We start from the raw sequence: 27,632 nt of genomic DNA on the forward strand, positions 1-27,632 counted from the left end.
ATTTTTATGTGCTTGCCTGTCATCTGTTTATTCTCTGTGCTAAATGTCTATTCGTGACTTTCCCATTTTCTAACAGGATTTTCTTTTAACTGTTGTGTTCTGAGAGTTCTTTATATATCCTAGATACCTTTGTTGGATATGCAGTTTGCAAAAATCTCCTTGTCTATATTTTGTTTTTTCATCCTTTTTTCCCCCCCACTGGTTGTAAACGATCTTAAATTGAAATGTTTTCCTTTGTAGTCTTAACTAGCTGGGCATTCCACTGCACCACTGTTGATGACACTCTATGGTGTCATGAGGATGGCGGCCATCAACATTGCAGCCCACAAGCTGGGCAGTCCCTAAGACTAGTTCCAGGGATTTCTCTAGCCAAAGATCGGTGCCGCATCTGTCGGGCAATGTTGACAATCTCATCAAAAGGGATATTCCCACTGTGCTTAATGTTTTTTTGCTTCTTTCTGTCTCTTGGCAGTTCTTTGAAGGCTTTGACGATCAGGGCAGAGGCAGACGGTACCACCTCAATCTGGGCCTGTCATTTCTGAATGGTCAGTTTCACTGTGATCCTCAGACCCTTCCAATCACCAGTTGCTTTAACGATGTCATCAACAACCTTTTTTGGAGATAGACCTAGGGGCCAGATCTTGGGGGCCAGGGCAGATGTAGCCCCGACTTCCCCACCAGTGCACCTCAGATATACGACTTTGATCTCGTTGGGGTCAAACGTCGGTGGCATGATGGAGGCGGCTGGTGTCGGATGAACCTGGATTCGGGACGACCAAAGAAAGTTGCACCGTGGCCTCCTGCGCTGAAAGCCGAAAGCTGTTTTTTCATCTTTTACACGATCATTTACAAAGCAGGATTTTTAATTTTGGTGAAGTTCAATTTATCAGTTTTTCTTTTTATGGATTGGGTTTTGGTGTCAAGTCTTAAAAGCTCTTTGACTAGTGCTAAATCCTAAAGATTTTCTCCTATTTCTTTCTAAATGTTTTACATTTTAATATCTTGCATTTAAGTCTGTGATCCATTTTGTGCTAATTTTTGTATGAGGAGTAAGACTTAGGTGAAGGACATTTTTTTTTGTGTGTGTGTGTGTACGGGTATCTAATTGCTCTATTGCCATACAATGAAAAGACTCCTCAATTGAAATGCTTTTGCTTCTTTCTCAAAAAGCATTTGGCCACATTTTGTGGGTCTATTTCTGTGTTCTTTATCTGTGACACTGATCTAAATGTCTATTTTATGTTGATGCCAGAGTCTTCAGATATGTCTTGAAATTGGGTAGAGTGATTTCTCCCATTACGTTATTTTTCAAAATTGTTTTAGCTATTTTATTTCCTTTATCTTACAAGATAAATTTTAGAATAATTTTGTCTATATCTACAAAAAATATTGCTGATATTTGATAGGAATTGAGTTAAAACATATATTGATTTGGGGAGAACTGACATGTTTCCTGTACTGAACTTTCCAATTGGTGAACACAGAGCATCTCTCCATTTATTTAAATCTTTTGGCATAAAAGTCCTGTTACGTGTTTTCTTAGATTTATACTTACGTGTCCTTTATTTGGGCAACTATAAATGGTATTACATTTTAAATTTCATTTTCCATGTGCTCATTGTTAGTATACAAAAATTAGACTTTTGTATATCTTATATCGTGTTAATTTTATTGTAATTTTATTATATAAGCAATATGTTTGTATTCAATTACTTCAGAAACAAAATCCCCCAATTAATGCTTGAATCAAAAAGGCATACAAAATTTGCCTAAAAAACCTTTCAAATAAAGATAATTTGCAGTTTTTTTCCCCTCATGACATGAGTGCTTTCAGCAAGATAGCAAACTATAAACCAAATTAAATCATTTTAATGCAGATGATTAATCTATGGTTGCATGTGGGAACCACTAACTATTCTTGGGGAAATAATCTTGGAGTTGGGAGCTATTCTTCCCAGTTGTTTGGTCCGTTGGCCTCAAAAAGTGCAGTACCGGAGCCACCAGATGGGGTAGCTTGGCCCAATCTGTTTTGTCTGCTTATTCTGCCTGCCCTGACTGAAGCTGACACAGAACCCTGGCGGTGTTGACATCACTCATGCACATCCACTGCCCATCCAACAACTGACTCATTTCACAGGTTCACCTCACTGCCTCTATCCAACATGGCCAGGATGTTACATGTAATGATCAACTCACACGTCACCCATCATTGAATTTGTGCAGCTTAGGGGACCACATATAGCATTATCACAACTCCAAAAGAACACATGACTATCTGAGGCATTATCACAACTCCAAAAGAACACATGACTATCTTGGAAACAGCTGGTGCTGGTGCAAATCAATGGAGTGGTCCTAGGAGACATCTCAATCTGTAGATTCCTTGGGATTTTTCTATGTAGACAATCATGTCATCTTTAAACAGGGAAAACTTTATTTCTTCCCTTCTGATTTGAATGCTTTTTCTTTCTTGTGATATTCCACTGGCAAGAACTTCTACTACAATGCTGAGTAAAAGTACTGAGAACAGGCACCATTGCCTTGGTTCCGATCTTAGGTATAAAATATTCAATCTCTTCCCACTGAGGATAATGTTAGCTGTAGGTTTATGTTGTAGATGCTCATTATCAAGTTGACTTGCAATAGAAATTCCTGTTTTTCTGACAGATTTTAAAAAATCATGAATGGATGCTGAATTTTCTCAAAATTTTTGTTAACAACTGGTATAATCATGCAACCTTTTAACCTGTTAATATGGAAGATTACATGTTGGCTCTTGAATATTGAACCAGCCCTGCATAACTGAAAAAAAAATTCATTTGTCATGATACATAATTCTTTGTATATGTAGTTGTCTTTTTTTAAATCACTCTGCCAATTTAAATGCTATCTATGAGAGATATTGGTCTGCAGTTTTCTGTTTGTGGTATTGTCTGTATCTGGGTTTAGTGTCAACACTACCTTAAAACAGTGAGTTAGTGGAGTGTTTATTCTCTTATTTTCTGGAAGAATCTGTGTAAAATTGGTGTTAAATTTTTAAAATGCCTGGTTGAATTCTGTAGCTAAATCTTGGGCCTGAAGATTTCTTGAGGTTTTAAATTATGAATTCAATATCCTTACTAGCTGGAGGGGTACTGAAATTACTGATTTCATATTGGGTGAATCGAGATAGTTTGTGCTATTTAGGAAATTGGTTCACTTCATCCAAGTTATCAAATTTAGGTATGGAGAGTTATTGATAGTATTTATCTTTTTTATTTGTGTAGTCTGTATTGATAACCTTTTTCATTCCTGATATTGGTAATTAGTGTCTTCTTTTGTTCTATATCAGTCTTGCTAGAGGTTTATTGATTTTATTAATTTTCATAAAAGAACCACATTTTTGTTTCATCGATCTTCTCTATTTTTCTGTTTTCAGTTGCATGGATTTCTGCTCTTATTTTCCTTCTTTCTGCTTGCTTTGAATTAATTTTATTTTGTTTGGAGATTCTTGATGTTGGACCTTAGATTATTGATTTGAAATCTTTTCTTTTTAAAAAATATTTATTTTTTCCAGTTATAGTTGAAATTCAATATAATTTTATATTAGTTTCAGGTATACAGCATAGTGGTTAGACATTTATATATTTATGCAGTAATTTCCCCGTGCCCCAACCTAGCACTGTATGTAACATTGTTGTAACATTAAAGACTATGCTTTCTATGCTGTACCTTAAGCATCCCCCTGACTATTTTGTAACTACCAATTGGTATTTCTTAACCCCTTCACCTTTTCCATCCAGTTCTATTTTCAATTTTTTGAGGAACCTCCAGTGTTTTCCATAGTGGCTGTACAAATTTGGAATCCCACTAACTGTGCATGAGTGTTCCCTTTTCTCCATATTCTCGCCAACACTTGTTTGTTGATTTATTGATGACAGCCATTCTGACAGGTGTGAGGAGAGATCTCATTGTGGTTTTGAATTGTTATTTCTCTGATTAAAGACATTGAGCATTTTTCACATGTGTATTGGCCATGCGTGTATCCTCTTTGGAGAAATGTCTATGAGATCCTCTGCCCAGTTTCAATTGGATTGTTTACTTTTTTGGTGTTGAGGTATACGAATTCTTTATAAATTTTGAGTATTAACCCCTTATTAGATATATCATTGCAAAATACCTTCTCCCCTTTTTGTTTTGTTGGTGGTTTCCCCTTTGCTGTGCAGTAACTTTTTAGTTTGATGTTGTTCCATTTGTTTGTTTTCTTTCGTATCCCTTACCTGAGACACATCAAAAAAATATTACTAACAGCAATGTCTAAAAATAAACAGAGAGTTTATTGCCTATGTTTTCTTCTAGGAGTTTTATGGTTTCAGGCATTACATTTAAGTATTTCATCCATTTTGAGTTAATTCCTGTATATGATGTAAGGTGGTCTAGTTTAGTTTTTTTTTTGCATGAATCTGTCCAGTTTTCCCAACACCATTTATTGAACAGACTGTCTTTACCCCACTGTATATTTTTGCCTCCTTTGACACATATTAAATGACCACACAGGCGTGGCTTTATTTTTGGGCTCTCTATTCTGTTTCAATGATCTCTGTGACTGTTTTTTGCCAGTACCATGCTGTTTTGATTACTATCAGCTTGTAGTATTGTTTGACATCAGGTAACATATTTCTAATTTTAAACTTCTATCTCAAGACTGTTGTGGCTATTTAGGGTCTAAATTTTAAGATTATTTGTCCTTGTTCTGTGAAAAATGCACTGTTTTTTTGATAGGGATTGTACTGAATCTACAGATTACTTTCACTACGTGAGGATATTTTAACTATGTTAATTCTTGCCATCCATGATCACAGTATGTTTCCATTTATTTGCATCTTCTTCAATGTCTTATAATTTTCCATGTACAGATCTTTTATCTCCTTGGTTAAATTTATTCCTAGGCATTTTTGTGTGTGTGCTGCAGTTGTAATGGGATTGCTTTCTTAATTTCTCTTTCTCATAGCTTGTTATTGGTGTATAAAACTGCAGATTTCTCACATTCCATGTTCATGGATAGGAAGAATTAATATAGTTAAAATGTCCATACTGCCTAAGGCAATATACATATTCAACGCAATTCCTATCAAACTACCAACGACGTTTTTCACAGAAATAGAACATATAATCCTAAAATTTATATGGGACCATAAAAGACCCCGGATAGCCTCAGCAATCTTGAGAAATAAGAACAAAGTGGGAGGTATAACGATACCTGATTTCAAACTATACTATAAGGCTACAGTAATCAAAACAACATGTTACTGGCATAAAAATAGATACATAGACCAATGGAACAGAATAGAGAGTCCAGACGTAAATCCATGCCTATATGCCCATCTAATCAACGACAATGGAAGCAAGAATGTACGATGGGGTAAAGACAGTCTGTTCAATAAGTGGTGTTGGGAAACCTGGAGAGACACATGCAAGAAAATGAAGCTGGACCACCTCCTTACACCATATACAAAAACAAATTCAAAATGGCTTAAAGACTTAAATGTAAGATCTGAAACCATAAAATATCTAGAAGAAAATATAGGAAGAAACTTCATGGACATTACCCGGAGTAAGATTTTCACTGATATATCCCCTCGCGCGAGCGAAGTAAGAGAAAATATAAACATGTGGGATTACATCAAACTAAAAAGTTTCTTCACAGCAAAGGAAACCATCAATAAAACAAAAAGGGATCCTACTGTATGGGAAAAGATATTTGCCAATGATATATCTGATAAGGGATTAATATCACAAATCTATAAAAAACTTACTCAACTCAACTCCAAAAAAACAAACAACCCAATTAAAAAATGGGCAGAGGACTTGGGGAGACATTTCTCTAAAAAGGACATACAGAAGGCAAGAAGACATATGAAGAAATGCTCAACCTCACTAACCATCAGAGAAATGCAAATAAAAACCACAATGAGATACCACCTCACTCCAGTCAAAATGGCTATTATCAATAAATCAACAAACAACAAATGCTGGCGCGGATGTGGAGAAAAGGGAACGCTAGTGCACTGTTGGTGGGACTGCAGATTAGTGCAGCCACTATGGAAAACAGTATGGAGGTATCTCAGGAATCTGAAAATGGAACTACCCTATGATCCAGTAATTCCACTCCTAGGCATCTACCCGGAGAAATCCAAAACTCCAATTCAAAAATCTGTATGCACTCCTATGTTTATTGCAGCACTTTACACAATAGCCAAGATATGGAAACAACCGAAATGCCCATCGGTAGATGACTGGATTAAGAAGCTGTGGTACATTTATACAATGGAGTATTACGCAGCCATAAAGAAGAAAGAAATCTTATCATTTGCAGCAACATGGATGGATCTAGAGAACATTATGTTAAGTGAAATAAGTCAGAAAGAGAAAGACAAGTACCATATGATCTCACTTATATATGGAATCTAAAGAAAAGACTATGCGAATGAACTAATCAGAGACAGTTTTGGGGACGCGGAGAAAAAACCGAGAGTGGTTAGATGGGTGTGTGGGAGGGGGTTGGGGATAAGGGGAAAGGTGAAGGGATTTGGAGGCAGCTGGTGACCACAAGATGGCCTCGGGGTTTTTTTTTTGTTTGTTTGTTTGTTTTTTGTTTTTGTTTTTTTTTTTTGTTTTTTTGTTTTTGAAAATTAATTTGGGGAAGGTATTCTATAATGTTGTGGAGATTTTGTTGGGTATCCGATGGGCATGCGTCCTGTTTGGGAGACCACCTCAGGGATGCTGTGGATACCTGATCATGGCATTGGACACCAGAGGCTGGACATTAATGAATGCCAACTATAATTTTATATATATAATGTGATGGTTCGGTGTGGGGTCGGAGGGATGGTGGATGGGGGGAGGGGGGTTCACAGTGTGAGGGATATGGATGATGAACGTCTAAGTATTACCTTGTTTTGTACACCTGAAACTAATAAATAAATAAATTTATAAAGTTGAAAAAAAAAAAAACTGCAGATTTCTGAGTATTAATTTTGTATTCTGCTACTTTACTGAATTCATTTATCAGCTCTAATAGTTTTTTTGATGGAATCTTTAAGGATCTCTCTATACAGTACTGTGTCATCTGCAAATGATGACCGTTTTACTTCCTCCTTTCCAATCTGGATGGCTTTTATTTCTTTTACTTGTCTGATTGCTGTGGCTAGGACTTCCAATACTATGTTAAATAAAAGTGGTGAAAGTGGGCATTCTTCTCTTCTTCCTGATATTAAGAACACTTTTAGCTTTTCCCCATTGAGTATGTTGAGGTATGTGCCCTCTATCCCACATTGCTGAGAGTTTTTATCATGAATGGATGCTGGATTTTGTCGAATGCTTTTCCTGCATCTATCGATGATATGACTTTTATCTTTCATTTTCTTTATGTGGTGTATCACGTTAATTGATTTGCGGGTTTTGAAACCACCTTACATCCCAGGAATAAATCTCAACTTATTATGGTGTATGATCTTATTAATGTATTGCTGAATTTTTTTAAAAAGATTTTATTGGGGAAGGGAAACAGGACTTTATTGGGGTACAGTGTGTACTTCCAGGACTTTTTTCCAAGTCAAGTTGTTGTCCTTTCAATCTTAGTTGTGGAGGGCGCAGGTCAGCTCCAGGTCCAGTTGCAGTTGTTAGTTGCAGGGGGCGTAGCCCACCATCCCTTGCGGGAGTCAAACCAGCAACCTTGTGGTACAGACAATGTGCTCCAACCAACTGAGCCATCCGGGAGCTCAGCAGCAGCTCAGCTCAAGGTGCCGTGTTCAATCTTAGTTGCAGGGGGCACAGCCCACTATCCTTTGCGGGAGTCAAGGAATCAAACCAGCAACGTTGTGGTTGAGAGCCCACTGGCCCATGTGGGAATGCAACCGGCAGCCTTTGGAGTTAGAAGCACGGAGCTCCAAATGCCTGACCCACCGGACCAGCCCAATGTATTGCTGAATTTGGTTTGCTGATATTTTGTTGAGGATTTTGGCATCTATGTTCACCAGGGATATTGGCCTACAATTTTCTTTTTTTTGTAATGTCTTTGGTTTGGAATAACGGTAATGGCCTTGTAAAATGCGCTTGGGAGTTTCACCTCCTCTTCAATTTTTTTGAATATTTTTAGAAGGATAGGTGTCAATTCTTTGAACATTTGTTAAAATTCACCTGTGAAATCTTCCGGTCCAGGACTTTTTTTTTGTTGGGAGTTTTTGATTAATGACTTGATTTCATTATTAGTTATCACTCTGTTCAGATTGTTTGCTTCTATTTGCCTTAGTCTTTAAAAATTGTATGTTTCTATGAAATTATCCATTTATTCCAGATTGTCCAACTTGTTTGCATATCATTATTTGTAATATTTTCTTATAATCTCGTATTTCTGTGGTGTCAGTTATCATTTCTCCTCTTTCATATCTGATTTTATTTATTTGGGTCCTCTCTTTTTTCTCTGAGTTTCGTTACAGGTTTATCCATTTTGTTTATCTTTTCAAAGAATCTGCTCTTGGTTTCACTGATCTTTTGTACTTACTTTTTAAAGACTCTATTTCACTTATTTCCATTCTGATCAACAAAACTTCCTTCTGTTCCCTCTCTTACTCTGGGCTTTGTTTGGTGTTCTTTTTCTAGTTCCTTTAAGTGTAATGTTAGATTGTATGTTTGAGACTTTTCTTTTTCCTGAGGTAGGCCTGTATTGCTATGAATTTCCCTGTTAGGACTGTTTTGGCTGTGTCCCAGATTTTGGGTTGCTGTGTTTTCATTGTCATTTGTCAAGGTATCTTTTGATATCTTCCTTGATCCTGCTGACCCATTCATTATTTAGTAGCATGTTATTTAGCCTCCATGTGTTTGTGTTTTCCAGTTTTTTTCTTGTAATTGATTTCTAGTTTCATACCACTATGGTCAGAGAAGGGTGCTGATCTTAAATTTCTTGAGACTTATTTTGTGGTCAAACATATGGTCTATCTTGGAAAATGTTCCATGTGCACTTGAAAAGAATGCATATATATTCTGCTGGTTTGAGGTGAAATGCTCTAAAAATATCAATTAAGTTCATCTGGTCTAGTGTGTCATTTAAGACCACTGGTTTCCTCATTGATTTTGTCTAGATGGTCTATTAATTGATGTCACTGGGGTGTTAAAGTCCCCTACTATGACTGTACTCCTGTCCAGCTGTCTCTTTATGTCGGTCAATATTTGCTGTATATATTTAGGTGCTCCTCTGTTGGGTGCATAGATGGTTAGTAGGATTATGTCTTCTTGTTGGATTGATCCCTTTATTGTTATGTATATCCCTCTTTATCTCTTATTACAGCCTTTGTTTTAAAGTCTTTTTTGTTTGATGTAAGTATTGCTATCCAAGCTTTTCCCCCATTTCCAGTCACATAAAATACCCTTTTCCATCCTGTTACTTTCAGTCTGTTACTTTCAATTTGAAGTGGGTCACTTGTAGACAACACATATAAGGGTCTTGTTTTCTCATCCGTTCAACAACCCTGTCTTTTCATCGGAGCACTTGCTCTATTTACATTTAGAGCAATTATTGATAGATACAGAAGTACTGCCATTTTATTATTTGTTTTTCCCCCTTAAAGAAGTCCCTTTAACATTTCTTGTTTAGTGGTGGTAAAACTCCTTTAGCTTTTTCTTGTCTCAGAAGCTCTTTATCTCTCCTTCAATTTTAAATAATAGCCTTGATGGAGTAGTAGTAGAGTATGGAGTAGTCTTGGATATAGGTCCTTGCTTTTCATCACTTTTGAGTATTTCTTGCCTGCAAAGTTCCTGTTGAGAAATCAGCTGACAATCTTATGGGAGCTCCCTTGTAGGTAACTAGCTGCCTTTCTCTTGCTGCTTTACTGTCTTTCTTTATTTAACCTTTGCCGTTTCAATTATGATGTATCTTGGTGTGGGCCTCTTTGAGTTCATCTTGTTTGGGACTCTCTGTGCTTCCTGGGTTCGAATGTCTATTTCCTTCACCAGGTTAGGCAAATTTTCAGTCACTGATTTCTTCAAATAGGTTTTCAATCCTTGGACCTTGGTTTTTCTCTTCTCCTTGTGGCAAGCCTTATGATGCAAATGTTGTTATGCTTGATATTGTCCCAGAAGTCTCTTAAACTATCCTCATTGTTCGGAGATTCTTTTTCTTTTTGCTCTTCCAATTAGGTGTTTTCTCCTACCTTGTCTTTCCTCCCTTCTTCCGCCTCCCTCCTCCCCCCACTCTGGTTCAAGCCATTGTTTCTCAGTCTAGTTGTGTAGGACACAGCTTCCTGGCCCATGCTGATGGTATTATGAGCTGTGCGCTCCCCCCAGCTGAGGCAGTCGGCAGCACACAGCAGCCCTTGGCTGCTCATACTACATGCTGGCCACCGGCTGATCCTGTGGCAACACACAGAAGCCCACGGCAACCTCCCGCTGCTCACGGCACTCACGGTAGCCCAGCTCCAGGGAAATGTTATTCACAATTTTAGCTGTTAGAGGGTGCAGCTCACTGGCCCATGTGAGAATTGAACTGGAGACCTTGGGGTTAGGAGCATGGTGCTCTAATCACTTGGGCCACCAGGCGGGCCCTGCTACCTTGTCTTCTAAATTGCTGATTTGATCCTCTGCTTCATCTAGCTTGCTGGTGCTTCCTTGAGAGCATTCTTCATTTAAGTTACTGCATTATTTCTGATTGTTTTTTTCTTTAATGGTTTGTCTTTTTTAATGCTACTATCATTTTGTTGAAGTTGTCACTAAGTTCATCTATTCTTTCCTAAGTTAACTGAACATCCTGTAACCATTGTTTTCAACTGTGTCTGGTAGGTTGCTTGCTTCCATTTTGTTTAGTTCTTTTTAAAGCGTTTTCTCCTATTCTTTCACTTGGGACATATTTGTTTCCTCCTTTTGGCTTTTGTTTCTATGGTAGACTTGCTACGTCTCCCAGTCTTGGTTGGGTGGTCTTATATAGTAGAGCGCTTGTGAAGTCCAGTGGTGCAATCTCCCTACTCACCTACGGGTAGCTATGGGTACTCAAGGAGTATTCCGTGTGTGGGTTGTGTGTGCCCTGCTGTTATAGTTGAGCTTTGGTTGCTCTTGGCATGTCAGTACGTGAGATTGACCCTCAGGCTTACTGGCGGTGGGGTTTGTCCACATCCACAGCTTACTGGCTGCTGTATAGGGGGCTTACCTCATAGAGCGGGATTTGTCCCAGCAAGCTCTGGTACCTGCTGAGACTGCCCTTTGTACGTGCCACTTATGGTGTTGTGTGGTGCTCTGCTATGGTCTGAAGCCAACCCATAGGTATGTTGGTTCTGGGGCGACTTGGTAGAGGCTCCAGTGCAGGCCATGGTCAGCCACTGCTTTGACTTAGGACTACCTGGTAGGTGGTACAAAGTGATCCATGGTTGGTTGCTTTGTTGGAGATGGCACGTATGGGAGAAGCTACACTGTGAATTGAGGATGTCTGCCACTAGTACCAGTAGCTACACAAAAAGGCCAGGGAACCCCACGGAGTGTGGTTGCCTGCCAGCTCCTGCAAGGCTCAGAGGCTGATAGAGCCTCACACAGTACAGGAGTTGGATGAGGCGGAGTCTCAGGAATACACCAGGGTGGCATGAGTCATGTTTACTACCGTGTTTCCCTGAAAATAAGACGGGTCTTATATTAATTTTTGCTCCATTAGGGCTTATTTTCAGGGGATGTCTTATTTTTTCATGTACCACAATCTACATTTATTTCAATACAGTCATGTTGTCTTCTGGAACATCGTCATAACGTACTAAATGCATCTGTCTGTCTGAAATCTTAATTGGGGCGCACTTTTGGGGAAACAGGGTAGTTAATGTAGATTCCAGTTTGGTGGCAGTGCTGAACCTGGAGCTACTCAGTAAGTCTCAGAGCACACTGAGACTAGCTGCCACCCACCTGTGGCCTGAAAATTCCTGGGAGCTGTCCAACAAAGAATGCGAAGTGGGCAGGGCTGGCTGCTGGCTGAGAATATGCCTGTGGCATTGCACAAATAGGATGAGGTGGGGTCCCAGGGAGTCACCAGGGTGGAGTGAGCAGAGCATCAGACCAGTGCAGATTCAGGTTTGGCCGTGTGGGGGAGGGCTGAACACCGGAAAGATGGTGCACCCCTGTAGGCTGCATGAGAAGATTCTATCTACACAGGAAAAACGGCAAATGTCCCGTCGGTCCTTGCCCTGAAGCCAGACAACTCAGTCTCTCCCTTTATGTCTCTGACTCCTCCCAAGTCACCATCCCTCCGATGAAGCCCAGATTGAGGGCCTGCAAGTGAGTGAGTCTACGCACAGACCCTTTAAGAGGACGTCTGGATTTCCAGCAGCAATGGTTGGGTTCCCCAATGTTTTTCATCACCAGATTTTGTGGCGGATGGGGAGCCCCATGTGGGGTTGGGTTCCGCACTCCTTCGGGGTAGGGGGGAACTCCGTGGCTGAGATATCCCTCCTCTCAACTGCTGTATGCAGTTGTGGGGCTGGCCCGTTTTATGTCTCTGCCTCTCCTACCAAAAATGATGTGGAGCCTTCTTTATATTCTTAGTTATAGAACTGTTCAGCCAGACTTCCGATGGTTCTCCAGGTTGCTTGTTCTATAATTTAGTTGTAATTTTAATGTCTCAGGAGGAGGGAAGCACAACATTTATCTACTCTGCCATCTTGGACCTCTTGTAGTCATCGGAATCTTCTCTTCTAATGTTAGTCCTTAGACATATAAATTAGCTACACTCTACATAATTTGATGTTCATTTTCCCTTTCACTCAGCTTTCTTTATGATTCCTTGATACTTTTTCCCAGATCATGGGTTATTTAGAAGTATGTTGTTTCATTGCCAAGTGCATGGAGATTTTACTTTTATCTTTTTTTTTCTTTCACACATTTATGGTTTGATTCTATGATGGTCAGAGAACATAACACTATATGATTTCAACTCTTAAATTGGTTGATGTTTGTTTTAAGGCCGAGGCTATAATGTATTTTGGTAAATGTTCTGTGGGAGCTTAAATAGAATGTGCATTCTGCTACTGTTGGGTGCGGTATTCCATAAATGTTGATTCCGATTTTCTGTCTAGCTGTTCTATCAATTGTTCAAAGAGGTATGTTCAATTCTCAAACTATAATTCTCCTTTAAGACTTATCAGTTTTGGTTTCATGTATTTTGCAACTCTGTTAGGTACATACACAGTTATGATCATTTATTTTCCTTGTGGATTGACAGTTGTATCATTCTTTAATGTCATTGGTGACTTTCTTGTTATGAAATCATCATTATTGAAAAGAACATAGAAATTCCTGCTTATTCTGATTAGTGTTTACATGGTATCTCTATCTTTTTACTTTCAACCAACCTATACTGTCATATATGAACTCTTTTACATATAGCATACAGCCAGGTAATGTGGTGTTAACACTCTGCCAATTTAAACCATTCACATTTAGTGTAATTACTGATATTAAGTCTTCCAACTTATTTTTCTGCTTTCTATTTGTTCTGTTTTATTTTTCCCAAGATTCCTGTGGGTTTTCTGAACGTATTTTAGAACTCTATTTTTGTCTAGTGTTTTTGTATGTATCATTTGGTATATGCTTTTTTTAAGTGGTTGCACCAGGTGGTACGTTTTATATATATATATATATACATATATATATGTATATATATATATATATGTATATATGTATATATATATATATGTATATATATGTATATATATATATATATATATATATACATCTCTCTCTCTCTCTCTCCCCTAGTCTACTGGTCTTAACATTTTACCAGTTTCAGAAAAGTGTAAAAACCTCACCTCCCTTTACATCCCTTTGCTTTTCCCTATTTATCAATGTCTTAAATATTTCTTGCCATGCACAGAAATGTTAATACTTTCTGTTGCAACTATCCAACATAATTTAAAAAATTCAGGAAGGAAAGTTTTCTTCCTTCCTGACTCTATGTTTTGACTCTTTCCATTGTTCTTTCTTCTGTCCTGATGTCCCCAAATTCCCCTTTGTATAATTTTGTTTTAAGAATTTCCTTTAGCTATTCCTTTAGGAAAAGTCTTGCTAACAACAAATTCTTCTACTGTTCCTTCATCTGACAATGTCTTAAAATTTTTCTTTTCATCCTGAAAGATATGTTTGCTTAATATAAAATTCTTGGTAGTTAGTACAGAAATGTTGTCCTTTTTTACCTTTTGGTCTCCATGGTTTCTGATAAGAAATCCAGTATTATTCAAATTGTTTTACCCCGGTAAGTTAGATGTTACACATCTCTTAGCTTTCAAGATGTTTTCTTTACCTTAAGTTCTCAGAAGTTTGACTATGCTATGTGTTTTATTTATTTATTTATTTATTTATTTATTTATTAGTTTCAGGTGTACAAGACAAGGTAATACTTGGATGTTCATCATTTATATCCCTCACACTGAACCATCACATTATATATATAAAATTATAGTTGGCATTCATTAATGTTTAGCTTCTGGTGTACAATGCCATGATCAGGTATCCACAGTATCCCTGAGGTGGTCTCCCAAATAGGACGCATGTCCATCGGATACCCAACAAAATCTTTACAACATTATTGAATACCTTCCCCAAATTAATTTTCAAAAAAACCCCGAGGCCATCTTGTGGTTGCCAGCTGCTTCCAAATCCCTTCATCTTTCCCCTTATCCCCAACCCCCCCCCCACACCCTTCTAACAACTCTCGGTTTTTTCTTTGTGTCCCCAAAACTGTTTCTGATTAGTTCATTCACATTGACTATGCTATGTGTTGATGCAGCTTCTTTTGGGTGTGCTCTGTGTGCATTTCCCTCAACTTCTTGAAATCTGTAGGTTTACGTATTTTGCCAAATTTAGGAAGCTGTCAGCCATTATTTCTTTGAATACTTTTTCAGTCCTGTCCTTTCTTCCCTTTTCCCCAGAATTCAGTGACAAGAATATTAAACATTATTCCACAGATCCTTGAGGCTTTATTTTTATAAACTCTCTGTTGGGACCAGCCCCGTGGCTCAGGTGGTTGGAGCGCCGTGCTTCTAACGCTGAGGTTGCCGGCTCGATTCCCACATGGGCCAGTGAACTGTGCCCTCTACAGCTAGGATTGTGAACAACAACTCTCCCTGGAGCTGGGTTGCTGTGAGCAGCCGGAGATTGGCGTGAGCTGCTGTGGGCTCCTGAGTGCTGCTGTTTACTTCCATGAGTGGCCAGTATACAGTGGCCAGTAACCATCGTGAGCTGCTGTGCGCTACCGTGGGCTACCCTGTGCTGCCATGAGTGGCTGGTGGCCAGCGTGAGTGGCAGGCAACCAGTGTGAGGTGCTGTGTGCTGCCGTGGGCTATGCTGCCACTGAGTGAGTAGCCAGCGTTCAGCATGAGTGGCTGGCAGCCTGCAAGAGCTGCTGTGAGGTACTGTGAGCAGCCAACCTATGACTGGGGACTGACTGCCTCAGCCGGGAGAAGCGCTCATAATACCAGCATGGGCCAGGGAGCTGTGTCCTACACAACTAGACTGAGAAACAATTGCTTGAGTTGATGGTGAGGTGGAAGAAAGGGGAAAAAAACACACAAAACTCTGTTGTTCAGGATGGGTTAATTCTATTGTTCTTTCAGTTCAAGGATTTTTTACCATCTCTTTTGTTGTTGAGTCTATCTACTGAGTTTTTATATTTTAGGTATTGTATTTTTCAGTTCTAAAATTCTTATTCTTTATGTCTTCTATTTCTTTGAGGAGGCTTTTATTTTCCTTTGTTTCCATTGTGTTTGCAACTGTTTTGTGAAGCATTTTTATTCTGGCTGCTTCATATTCCATCAGATAATTTTAATATTTCTGTTATCTTGGTGTTCACATGTATTGATGGTCTTTTTTTCATTTAGTTTAAGATCTTCCTGGTTCTTGATATGAGTGTAATTTTCAATTAGAACCCGGACACGTTAGATTTTATGAGACTCTGGTTGTTACTTAAACCCTCTATTTTAGCTGACTGCTTGACATCACACTGGCAGGGGAGAGGTGGCATTGCTTCATTATTGTTTGGTGGGAGGATAAGTACAGGTTCCCTATCATTGACACTGAAGTTAGGGCTCCTTGTCATTTTGCTGGGGAGAGGAAGATTGAGTTCACACTTTTCTCTAGGCCTCCACTGACACTTTTCTAGGTGTGAAGAGATGGAGTGCCTCCTTATTGCTCCCCACATGGCTTTCACTGACACCTCATCAGGGTGATGGGGGTATGTGGCCTTATTACCACTGGGCAAAGGCGAAGGGAAGAGATGCTTTGTTGCCTGGTCGGGATGGAAGTTCAGGCTCTCCACATGATCTACACTGACACTACTAGGCAGAGGGGCTGCTTACCACCCAGGCAGGATGACAGTCCCAGCTCCCTATCGTCTTCTCTGACACTACCATGGCGGTGAAGGCTTGAGGCTCTTCAGCCTGCCAAATGTGGAAGTGTAGGCTCCCCACCTGGCCTTTGCTGGTGTAAGTGGTATTAGGGCCATAGTTTTGTTGTCGTGTTTGGCTGGAGGATAGTATTGTTTATAGAAGCTTTCTGACTTGCTAGGTTGTCCTTCTCCTGGTCCTTCGTCTAAAGAGAACAGGATTTTGCTGGGGTGTTTTTGTTTCTGCTTATTGACATTTTCAGATTTCTGGCTTCTTCATCTCCAAGTCTGGGATACATATGAGGCAAAATGGAAAACCAGAGAATACAGTGCTGTTTTGTTGCTTGGTCCCAAAGTCCCTAGCTGGTCTGCCTCCTTCCCTCCACCTGTAAGTCTTTGTACTGTAAGCCCTGACTTACCTTCCTCTTCCTTCCTCTACCTTCCCTTCTTTCTTTTTTGAAAGGCAAGTGTTTGACTTAAGCTTTGATTGACTAGGCATCCATTTTAAAGCCAGCTATCTCCAATAAACACATTGATAGCCACATGACTAGACAAAAAGTCAGGCTAAGGCAGACTGCCTCCACACACTGAGGCTCCTTTGTTTTAGAGATCTTGGCTGATTTCAGTAACTGATCATTTGGGCTACTTGTTGTGTTCTCTTCCCATGCTTTAAATTCCCACTTTTATGTTTTAAGTTCACCAATAGAAGAGTCTGTGAAACCCTAGGCCCCTACCCTTGACCCCAAGAGAAGCAGAACCCCAGGCTTTTGCATGTGTGTGCTTGCATGATCTCTGTCTCTCTCCCCCCCACCCCCGCGACCTTGCTGTGTGGCCTCAGATGTATTGAGAAATATCCATGTTTTGTAAGTAATAAATCTGTACCTTTTCAAAGTTTCCTGATGGTCAGCTGAAGGGTGTCTTGCAATCATAATACAAACAAAAAGGGCTGGTCCACCAATAACACTGATTATTGACAGAAGGAGACCAGTACAAAACAGTCTTCTGATGTTGGTTTTTATATATAATGTGCAGGGTATTTAGTTGTACTTTGAGGGTGGAATAGGGAAAAGTATGTCTACTCCATCTTCCTAGTAGTGCAAATCCAATAATTTACTTTTGTGGGTTCATTTTGATGACAATTAAAAAGTTACCCGATTTTACCAATTTTGTAATAGCCTTAAAGATATTCATAGGTTTAACTAAAAAGTAAAGTACAAGTCATGGAATTCATATACTCTTACCTTGCTCATTGCCATTTGTACAAATGTTAAGATTGACATATGCACAAGCAGGGCCTGGCTTGCATAATCCTCTGGTGAGTGTAATGTCCAGGTCAGACCCCTTTAACTGAGCACATGGGAACATGAGATTGAGTAACCACAGCATCTGACCAGTGTTAGCAACTAACACAGAAACTATTTCTTCTACGAACAAGAGCTCTATACAATTCTGAGAGCTAAACTCTGTCACTAAAAGAGTCAAGAACTACAATTGTTGCTTCATATTTTTCTTTTTGCCTTGTTTTTTCCTTAAACTATGCAAAATAAAAAATGAAACCATCTTGTGACTTGAAGATAGTGACTCCAAAAGTGACTTGAAGATAGTCACTTTTAGCCCTTGCTTGTCAGTCTTATTTGTCCCATATAAAGTTGGAACAAGACAAGGAGCAAGTAACTGAATGACCGACTGACAGAATTTTTCCCCGTTATAAATGACCAACTTTGGCCATGTCTTGCTATAGGATTTCCAGTTACACCTAAAATGTACCAATAAGAAATGAAATTTTAATTTTATGTATAACCTACTACCACAAAAGTTAACTGCTTTCCAAGTCAACTGCCGTGTGCTTGAACAATAATTTCCAGAATCCACAATATTCACTTTTCTAGTTTTAGATGCAGCAGGCCCATATAGCCATTCAATATCCTGACAGTTCTTATGTACTTCCTGGCAACCTTCCCCAAGAGAACTGCCATGAGAACAGCTCTACCGTCCCACCCCATCTCCTATTCTGGACATCGTATCTTTGACCCTGCTGACCACCATCCAGAGCAACACTTCAGGACTGACCCCTGTATCAGTCTCTCCTGAGGGGACAGACTCTCAAGATGTGACTAAACAATCTTAACATAAAGTCTAATTAATATTAAATGTCTTAATAGCTCAACAGAACTCAGAACTCACCTGCATTTTTTCTTGAATAAGGATTTTATCTGATGGAGGAACTGGATATGGTTTCAAGGGAGCCTTTATGGTAGCACATATGAACTCCGTGTGGCTTTCAATAATGGTATTTAGATATTTTCCTTCAGACTTTGCCGTGTAATAAACTGTTATTTCATCAGTTGGAACCAGATTGCACTGAAAGCACATACAGAAAATTAAAAAAGGTAAGTACTTTGTTAATCAAAATGTAAGGTGCCACTGAACAAAGGGTGACAATCCCATACTGAATCATTATGGAAGGTAGTTTCCTGCCCAGTCCTTCTCTGAAACAAAGGAGTGACATAGCGAGAGCCCGCTCACGAAGCTCTGAACTAAGACAGAGCTCACAAGCAGCCTGTGTATCCACTGGAAGTGGCCTCTTCAGACCGAGCTGCAGACCTCAAACACGGTGTATGGAGGGCTGGTGGGAGCCCTCGTTGGGGCACACGCCTCCTGCCTCTCGCATGTGGTAGGGGCAGGCAATGGGTTCTGGGTGCCTGACCTGGCCCGTAGCCCCCAGATAAACAAGAGCCAGCTCTCTCTCCAGATCCAACAATCTCCCCACCGAGCTAGAAGCCCTGCCATGCTGACTTGACTGCACCTCTGCTCTCTTCAGGGAAACCCAGTACTCTATGATTCCTTTATGCACCAGTCAGGATGGCTATTGATTCAGATAATTTTGTGGAAGCCCCAGGGAACTGCAAGAGGAAGACAAGGGGCACAGGTTGGTTGAAAGCTTCTGGTCAGAGAAACAAGAGCCATGTCCAGCTGGGGAGTGAACAAGTAGGGAGGGGAAAGGGCCTAACTGTCCTGCAGAGTACAATCTGAATGGACTATAGATTAGTAACTAATTATCATTACTCTATTACTATTGTTTACATTACCTACCTCTCCGATGCTCCCCAACGACCAAAACAAACAAACAAATAAAAAATGAAACTCCAAAACAGTAGCTTGTTCTTAACCTGACAAACCTTTTTGCGAAGTTTCTGGATGCGATTGATGACTTCCCGAGCCATCCCTTCATCCACCATCGACTGGTCAGGGCTGACATCTAAGAGAACTAAAGCCTGTAGGAATGAACAGAGCATACCGTGCCATAAACCAAATGAGGAAAAATGGTTCTTTCGAACTCAGTGAAGTGCTATTTAAAACTAAATTCTGGCAAGTCTAATATACAGCATTATTTTTTCACAAAGGACATTGTTAATGTAGTTTCTCCACAGTTCGGGTCCTTGTTTGTAAGCAGGGATTTCTTCGTCTTTGGAGAGAGGCACAGCTTCCTTTCCTTCCTCAGGGTGCTTCTCATAGGAGATCCCGTGAACAGCTTTGTTAGTCTCTCATGTAACTCTGCTGTTTGTCTATCTAATAATATCAACTCTTCTGATACATAAGCCCAACAGTCATGAAGCCCTGACAGCAGCACAACGTCTCACAACGACTCCACCACATGAATGGACTGAAGGCCTCCAAGCAGCCATCTGTTATTTTCTTAAACCATGACTTCTTTTTATCCTTTGGTTTGTAAGTGTGATTCAAGAGAATTTCTACAATGGAACAAAGTACTTTTTACATGATTGGGTTTAAATGGCCATCTTCGTGTCAGCTTTGTATACTGTTCTGTCTCATCTGTTCTGAAGGTTGTCAGTGATGATGCGCTAATAATGAGTATCACTCCTATGCAGAGGGGGATGTACTGTAAATTAGGCACCACCCCCACTTACCTTTGAAGAAGCTCAATCAGAGAAGTTAAACTTCTTGAAGATGTAGAAAGTAGAACTGGAAATGGATGATGAATCAGGGCAGGGCGACCATAGCCGTCAACACACAAACCATGTCAAGAAACTCAGAAACATCGAGATACACTCCCTTCCGTGTAGACCACTTCTTTAGGCCCACCCTCACACTGGCTGTACTCAGGAAGAACTGCATCCTCTCAATGTTTAAATCGCCCCGCACCCCTTCCTTCGTTCCTCACCTCCGGCTCCTTACCCGTCTGCCCACATGCAGTTCTGTCTACATCGAATCCAAGCCCCTGTGCAAAGGCCTGAGGAGGATGGCCTCTTCATACAAGGTACCCCTACTCTCCCCTGCATGTGGCATGGTAGGCACAAAGGGGCTCCCGCAAGCCCCCTATTCCCACACTGGAGGTCTTACAACATGTCTGCCTGGAGAAGTCTGGTCAGGAGTAAAAAGATCCATCGCAATAAAAAAATGCTCACCCCAGAATCCCAAACTGCCTGGATACCCTCTTCAGGAAGGCTACCTAACCAGCCCCACCTCTACCCCAGACTTTGGAGAGGAGCTCTTCTGTACTTATTTCTGCAAGATAACTTATCAGGCCTCAGTAACTGGCTTACATTCCTGTCTCCATGACTGACTTATTCCTTAAAGGGTGGGATTACATCTTACTCATTTTTGTACAACCCAACACTTAGGACAATTACTCGTATGTGGAAATCACAAAACGTCTACTTATGCACTGGTTAAAGATATGCCTATCTAAAGAGCATCTAATAGAGGAGTTTAACAAGCCAATCTGAAATAAGTAACTGGTTTATTTTGCCCCGACACAAGCCATCAACACTGTCAGGAAAGGCACAAGTAAATACTTTCTCCTCTATGTTCTTATCGTGTGGTAAAGAAATGTTCTAGGGAACAGAAAAATACCTGAGCATCCGAATGTGCTTCAAACTGCGCCGTCCCACCTGGTGCCTGATCAAAGGTGTACATGAGGCGAATGTCTTCCTCATGCAATTCATGGCCTCCCACAACAATGGTCCCTGTAGAGAAGCAACTGCCACTGTTACTCAGTCCCCGCCCTCTTCCAGCCATCCTGTTATGAGCACATTGCACCATTTTTTGATAGAAACTTCCCAGCATTAAATTACAGAGGCTTCAAGATACCACGTCCTCCTGATACATGTCCTTGTTGTCATCAAGGATGTAACAAATCTTTATAGTGCACCATGCTGCCTGGAGGACAACTAGGTCACCACCAATGTATAGTGTATATATAAGCTCCCAGGTCGGAAGATACATGTCAAGAGGCCATGAAGCCCCTCCGTAAATACAGAGCATCGTGATGTCTGCAGAGTCCAATCAGACTTAGGCCCAGCACTCACTGATAGTAGGACCTGCTTCAATTACTATGAGCAGGTGCAGTGTGGTGGGTGAAATGAGGTGAAGAGTGTGAAATTCTGAGTGTCACGCCCGTCCACAGCAGGCAGAATATATAAACAGCTGAGGAGGGCAAGTTCCCCCTTCAGGAAGTGCGCTGAGATAACCCACAATGACGTTCTTGCTCTCCGAGCATTGGGCTGTCATTCTCACCTCATGTCACTGTGTTCTGAAAAACTATTTTGCTTTCCATCAGTGCAGAACAGTCTATTCAGAAAGTACAGTTTAAAAAGTGCAGTTTTTTTGGTTTCAAATAAGGTTTATTTCAGGAATTTTTGATATTTTGGCCACCTGGTGAACCAACTTAAATTTGTGACTTGAAGATTGATAAAAAATTTTATTAATTTAATATACCACATTAAATTAGTTATGACTCAACTTTTACTTGCTAGTCTCTCATGCTTGATAAATTTTATCTAACAAGTTTGGGGGAAATTAGGGACATTTTCCCCAATTTCCATAATGACTCATCTGACTGGAGTCTTTAAATGTCTCCTTATGTCACCTCCGTACTTACAGTTTTCAGCTTCAGAAGGAGCCCTAATACTCAAACACCTGTGCCCTAGGAGAGCTGGAGAATGTCAAGCAGCCACAGTAAGACCAAGTATAATTCTAATCATGACGGAGCTGAGAACTCCTGGGCGGGCACATGGAGGCTCGCTAAGGGAGATGGGACAGGATTGAGTCCCCTTTCCTAACCTCCTCACACTATCTTGCACGTTTCCTTCAGAGTACTTATCAGAACTATGATTATTTCCATGTATCTTCAGTACCATGAGGACAGTGTTAGTCTTATTCAATTCTATGTTCCCAGGACCAGCCAAACAGAAGGGCTTTAAAAATTTTTTGCTGAATGAACAAATCCAGTCTTGCCCAATTAAGAGAACAAAATATGGATTCTAGATATTTCAGAAACTGTGATAAGCTCTGACCCAGTTCTCTTTCACAAAAAGCTCCAAACCTCAATGTTAGATCCCATTCTCCAACACTTTAATCTTTTTATTTATTTATTTATTGGAATATTTTCGTCTTCATTGTGACACCCCTAAAAGTAATCATCTGTTTTTCTCCACTAGCAACATTTGATAACAGTGACAGTTTATGCCACTGGCTGGTAATGAAGCCTCCGAGGTCTATGTTCTCTGTTGTACTAAGGTAGATTTCCTAGGGTACATGAGCATTTATAGAATTCAATGGTAATCTAAGGGCTACCCATCTGATTCAGTAATTTCTATCTAGAAATCTAGCCAAAATGAATCAATTCCATAACATATTTACATGTGAAAACATTCACTGAAATATTATATATAATATTAAAAGAATGGAAACAACAGAAAGCATCAACAATAAAAGACTGCTTAAAAACATTATCAGGTATCCATATGAAAGCAAATTGTGCAGTTATTGAAATAGTATTTTAAAGATTAACACACAGAAATGTTTATAATGCAAATTAAAAATACAAAATAAAAAAAGTGAATGAAAACATAAAATGTAAAAATGAGTGAAAAACATGAAATTATAGTGTGATCGCTATTTTGTAATGTTAATTATATGACTACATATGTAAGTAGAAGGAAATAAATCAGGATTTTAACAGTGCCCCAGCACCTAACAGCAGAGAGTGGGTATTCAAAGTATATTAAATAAATGGGGGATGGATCATTATTATCTTCTTTAATTATTTCTAAAGTTTCAGAATTATTCATAATAAACATTTTTCTGACCAGAAGGGCTTTTAAGAAAAGGCTGTGACAGTAAATATCTAAGAGTAAGACCCCACCAGGCTGAGGAGTGGCCCGCTGGAAGAAATACACACCACTCTTCTGGAATTGCTCCAGCTCCTCACTGCTCAGCTGCTTGATGCATGCCATCACCGCCTTGAATGCTCCCTTCAGGCGCTTCCCCAAGACCATGTGATCCGGTTCTGCCCTTAGGCGAATGCCATACTTCTTTTTATCTGTAGACAGTGTAACTTTTCGAACATTTAATTCCTATGGTTGGTGGACAAGATGAAACAAAAATGAGAGAAATGAAAACATATGTCCACAAAAAATTACATACAAACGTTCATTGCAACATTATTCACAATAACCAAAAAGTGCAACAACCCAAATATCCATCAGCTGTGAATGGATAAAAAAGTGCGGTCCATCTATACAATGGACTATTATTTAGCAATATAAAGGAAAGAAACATTGATTCATGCTATAACACAAATGACCCTGGTACTAAGTGAAACAAGTCAGACACAAAAGACCATACATTATATGATTCTATTTATATGAAATGTTCAGAGTAGGCACACCCAGAGACAGAAAACCTATTCATGGTTGCTAGAGATGGTGGGATCTTAAAGGAAAAATGGTGCATGAAAGCTAATGGGTATTGGGTTTCTTTATGTTATAAATGTTTCTTTATGTTATAAATTGAGTTTCTTTATGTTATAAATGTTATAAAATTGTGGTGACTGGTTGCACAACTCTATAAATACTAAAAACCACTGAATTGTATGGTATGAAAAAAATCTTTCTTGTCCAGATCAGTCAAGACAGTTGAGCATAGCGTAACTAAAAAGACTCTAGAATTAGAAATATGAATTTCACCTCTCAGGGGTAACATTTGTTCAGCAATTTCAATGCACAAGGTTAACTAACAAGAAGAATCTGTCAATCATAATATTTCATGCCTCCATTGTGCTAATTAAGGATTACTAACGCAGCAGGAGAGCACAGGAAATATGAAAAAGATATCATGGAACTGTAGATTGGAGCAAGTTGTAAGGAAATGTCTAGTTTTGCCATAATGCTTAACTGTATCATGTGACCTCATTATAGTGATTAAGATATCCTATTTACATTCCCATTTACATGTATTCTATTTTTATCCACATCTGCGAGCATTAATGACAAAATTTACCTCTTTAGTTTCTAATATTTACCTGGAATTCTCAAGCAATTCAAAACCAACATAGATATTAATATTTCTACAATAATAAATTTAAATACCACTGGTGAAAGAAATAAAAATAAAATTCAAAGTATGATATATTTGTTTTTAAAACATTACGGAATAAAGCTTTTGGAAGGACAACTGACACTAATTTAGACTCTTCACTTCTAGGAATCTATGCAACATCCATACCTGACATATGCACAGTGATATACACAAATCTTTTGTTTGTAATGAGTAACCTACATTTCCCACAATAGGAGAGAAATTAACTAAATTATGATATAGCCAGAAATGAACATTATGCAGATGTTAAAAAGAATAAAATAGATCTCTATGTCTTCACATGGGATGCCCTTTAAGAAATTCTAAGTGGGGGCGGCCAGATGGTTCAGTTGGTTATAGTGCGAGCTCTGAACAACAGGGTTGCCGGTTGGATTCCCACCTGGGTCGGTGAGCTGCGCCCTTCACAACTAAATTGAAGGACAATGACTTGGAGCTGATGGGCCCTGGAGAAACACACTGTTTCCCAATGTTCCCCAATTAAAAAAAAAAAAACAAATGTAAAAAACCCCATGTCTGTATTTCTAAAAAAAAAAAAAAAAATCTAAGTGAAAAAAAGCAAGTTAAAGACTATATACACTCTGTATGCACAAACAAAACCAACGGTGATGCATATGTCTGTACAAGTGTATGTACATGTTTGTAAAATGTGTGTACATGTGTGTAAAGTGCTAGGAACAACTCTGGCAGGACATACCTTAGCGAACAGCCCTAGGAGGGGACGGAATTACTGGGATCCAGCAGGATAGGAAGGGACTCAAGTTATACTCTGTGCTAGTGATACCAACTGTTTACAACTAACGTGTTCATTTGTTACTTGTATAATTTGAAGGAACAAAGTCTTTTTGTTAATTATCAAAAAGGACTTTGGGGAAGAGAAGCGGATGAAAGTATAAATGATCCAACTAAGTTAAAGAAATTCATTGACCTTGATATCATTTTTAAAGAATTATAATTACACTGTAAAAATTCAGAATGATTTTAAACAAAGTGTAAAATTTCATGGATAGTTAAATTTACATATACGGCTATACACAATAAAAAGGATAAATTATACATACATTCAAGTGTAGTTCACTGAAAAGTACTAATCAAAATAATCTTTTCAGGGAAAGAAGTCTATTTGGGCTCAAAGAGACAAATCATCTTTCTTACCTCAATGATATACTTCTCCAAAGATCTGATATCATTCAGAGCTTCTGGATCTTGATGGATAACCACAATTTCTTTCAAAGGATACTAGAAAGAAAAGGGAAGGAAAAGTTCTCTAAGCAGCCAGTCCTCAAAACTGCACAAAAATGGAATTTTACCCAAATGGCAAGCTCCAGACTAATTAGGCTCAACTAGGACTAAGTCATTTAAACCCTTATTGCAGAAAAAGATAAAAATGTATGCCCCTGCTGGAAGCTGTCTATATTAAGAAAACACTCAAAAACATAATTATTTAGGTCTATGCGATGTAAAATACAAAAAAACCTCAAACCTTTATAGGAAGAGTTTTGCGGTCTCGAATCACTCGCCCAAGTTCAATCACAGACTGCATTCGAGATACTGCACTCTCAGTTTTCTTGTCAATCAGTTCCTCTCTGATTGGATGAGGCAGGGATGTGAAAGAGATTAGATTTAAAAGGAAAAAAAAAAACCCCAAACAGGAGGCATGCCTAAGTGAGGAAGAGGGTCATGCTAAACATCAGATGGTGTGGTGAGGCCTCCCGGTGAGGCCCCTGGGGACAGCACGTGCTGCTGGCTTTGGGGGTACGTAGGGAAGAGTAGCAAGACTGGGTGTGCTGCTCAGTACCCAGTAGATCCCCAAGGTGATCTCACGGACCTGCCCACACCCCCTGCTGCAGTGCTGCAGGTGCTTCCACACGGAGCATCCTCCCGCCCATTCTGAAGCCTCAGATGAGTGGCAGGAACGCCACTTGAGTGCGTCTCTTCCCCAGCCATGGCCCAAGTGAGCCTTACTATTTGATTCTTACCGAACATGGGGCAGCATGAGGTAGTGGATGCTGAGTGTGTCCTTGTTCTGGACAGAAACCGGGTCGATGAGAATTTTTAGATTCTGGTACATCAATTCAGTAAGAAAAGGTGTATAGGGTGCCTGTATGAGGACAGAGGACATCATGTCATTCACACGCAGCCATCATTAACTGATCTGAGTGGAAAACAGGAACATTTTACAGACTGACACAGGAACACGCATACAAGTGGACACGAGCTTACTACATGTCCTATGAAAATGACTGCATCTTGAACTTGGCGAGATGAACTTCCCGTGAAGCACAAGAGGGGTCAAGTCAGAACCCAAAGCATCCTGGAGGATGTTTGTAATAACACAGGAGTCGCTGACATGTGCCAGCAAAGTCAATGGAAAGAGAACTCAATGTCTGTAACACGGAAACCTCATCTGCAAACTGGGGGAACACTACCTGCTTCACGGAATGAAAGTGAATGAGGTCATAAGAAGCAGGCACAGGACCTGGTATACAAAGTGGGTTTGCATTCCGTATATGTTCAGAAAATAAATAGAAGGCTTATAAATTACACTGGAATAGCAGAAATAGAATACGGGAATTAAAACTAGATTGTTTTACTTGTATGTCATTTAATTCATATTAGGTCAAGAGCTTCAGTGTTTCTCACCGACAATTATAGAAATCCACATGAAGACGAGGGATGTTATTCAAGGGGACTGTGGCAGTTCAGTCTAGATGCAAGAACCATGACCTGAAATGTACTGTCAGTGGTGAAAAGAAACAATCCAGCTTTTGAAACGAATGTTTCTAAGCCCTTACTTGATATATGTAACCTAAGAAGACTTCTGAAAAGGAATTAGGGATTTCTTTTAAAA

At 39.5% G+C, this 27,632-nt stretch overlaps 1 protein-coding gene and 1 pseudogene across 7 annotated transcripts in view; both read right to left on the reverse strand.

The window, feature by feature from the left end:
- The window catches only part of IARS1 (isoleucyl-tRNA synthetase 1), a 98,454-nt gene that overhangs the window by 21,217 nt on the left and 49,605 nt on the right, over positions 1–27,632 (reverse strand). For all 6 annotated transcript variants that reach the window (XM_081065725.1, XM_081065723.1, XM_081065720.1 and 3 more), the window contains exons 23-30: positions 26,761–26,882; positions 26,265–26,367; positions 25,937–26,020; positions 23,586–23,760; positions 21,257–21,369; positions 19,561–19,656; positions 18,566–18,742; positions 17,623–17,728 (exon numbers count right to left, since the gene is read on the reverse strand). In XM_081065725.1, the coding sequence (XP_080921851.1) occupies positions 17,623–17,728; positions 18,566–18,742; positions 19,561–19,656; positions 21,257–21,369; positions 23,586–23,760; positions 25,937–26,020; positions 26,265–26,367; positions 26,761–26,882 (976 nt within the window). The remainder of the gene's footprint in view (positions 1–17,622; positions 17,729–18,565; positions 18,743–19,560; positions 19,657–21,256; positions 21,370–23,585; positions 23,761–25,936; positions 26,021–26,264; positions 26,368–26,760; positions 26,883–27,632) is intronic.
- LOC308504638 (large ribosomal subunit protein uL11-like) lies at positions 243–733 on the reverse strand (annotated as a pseudogene). The gene has a single exon. The product of its transcript is annotated as a large ribosomal subunit protein uL11-like (transcript).

This window comes from Rhinolophus hipposideros, assembly GCF_964194185.1.
Source record: "Rhinolophus hipposideros genome assembly, chromosome: 11".
Taxonomy (NCBI): domain Eukaryota; kingdom Metazoa; phylum Chordata; class Mammalia; order Chiroptera; family Rhinolophidae; genus Rhinolophus; species Rhinolophus hipposideros.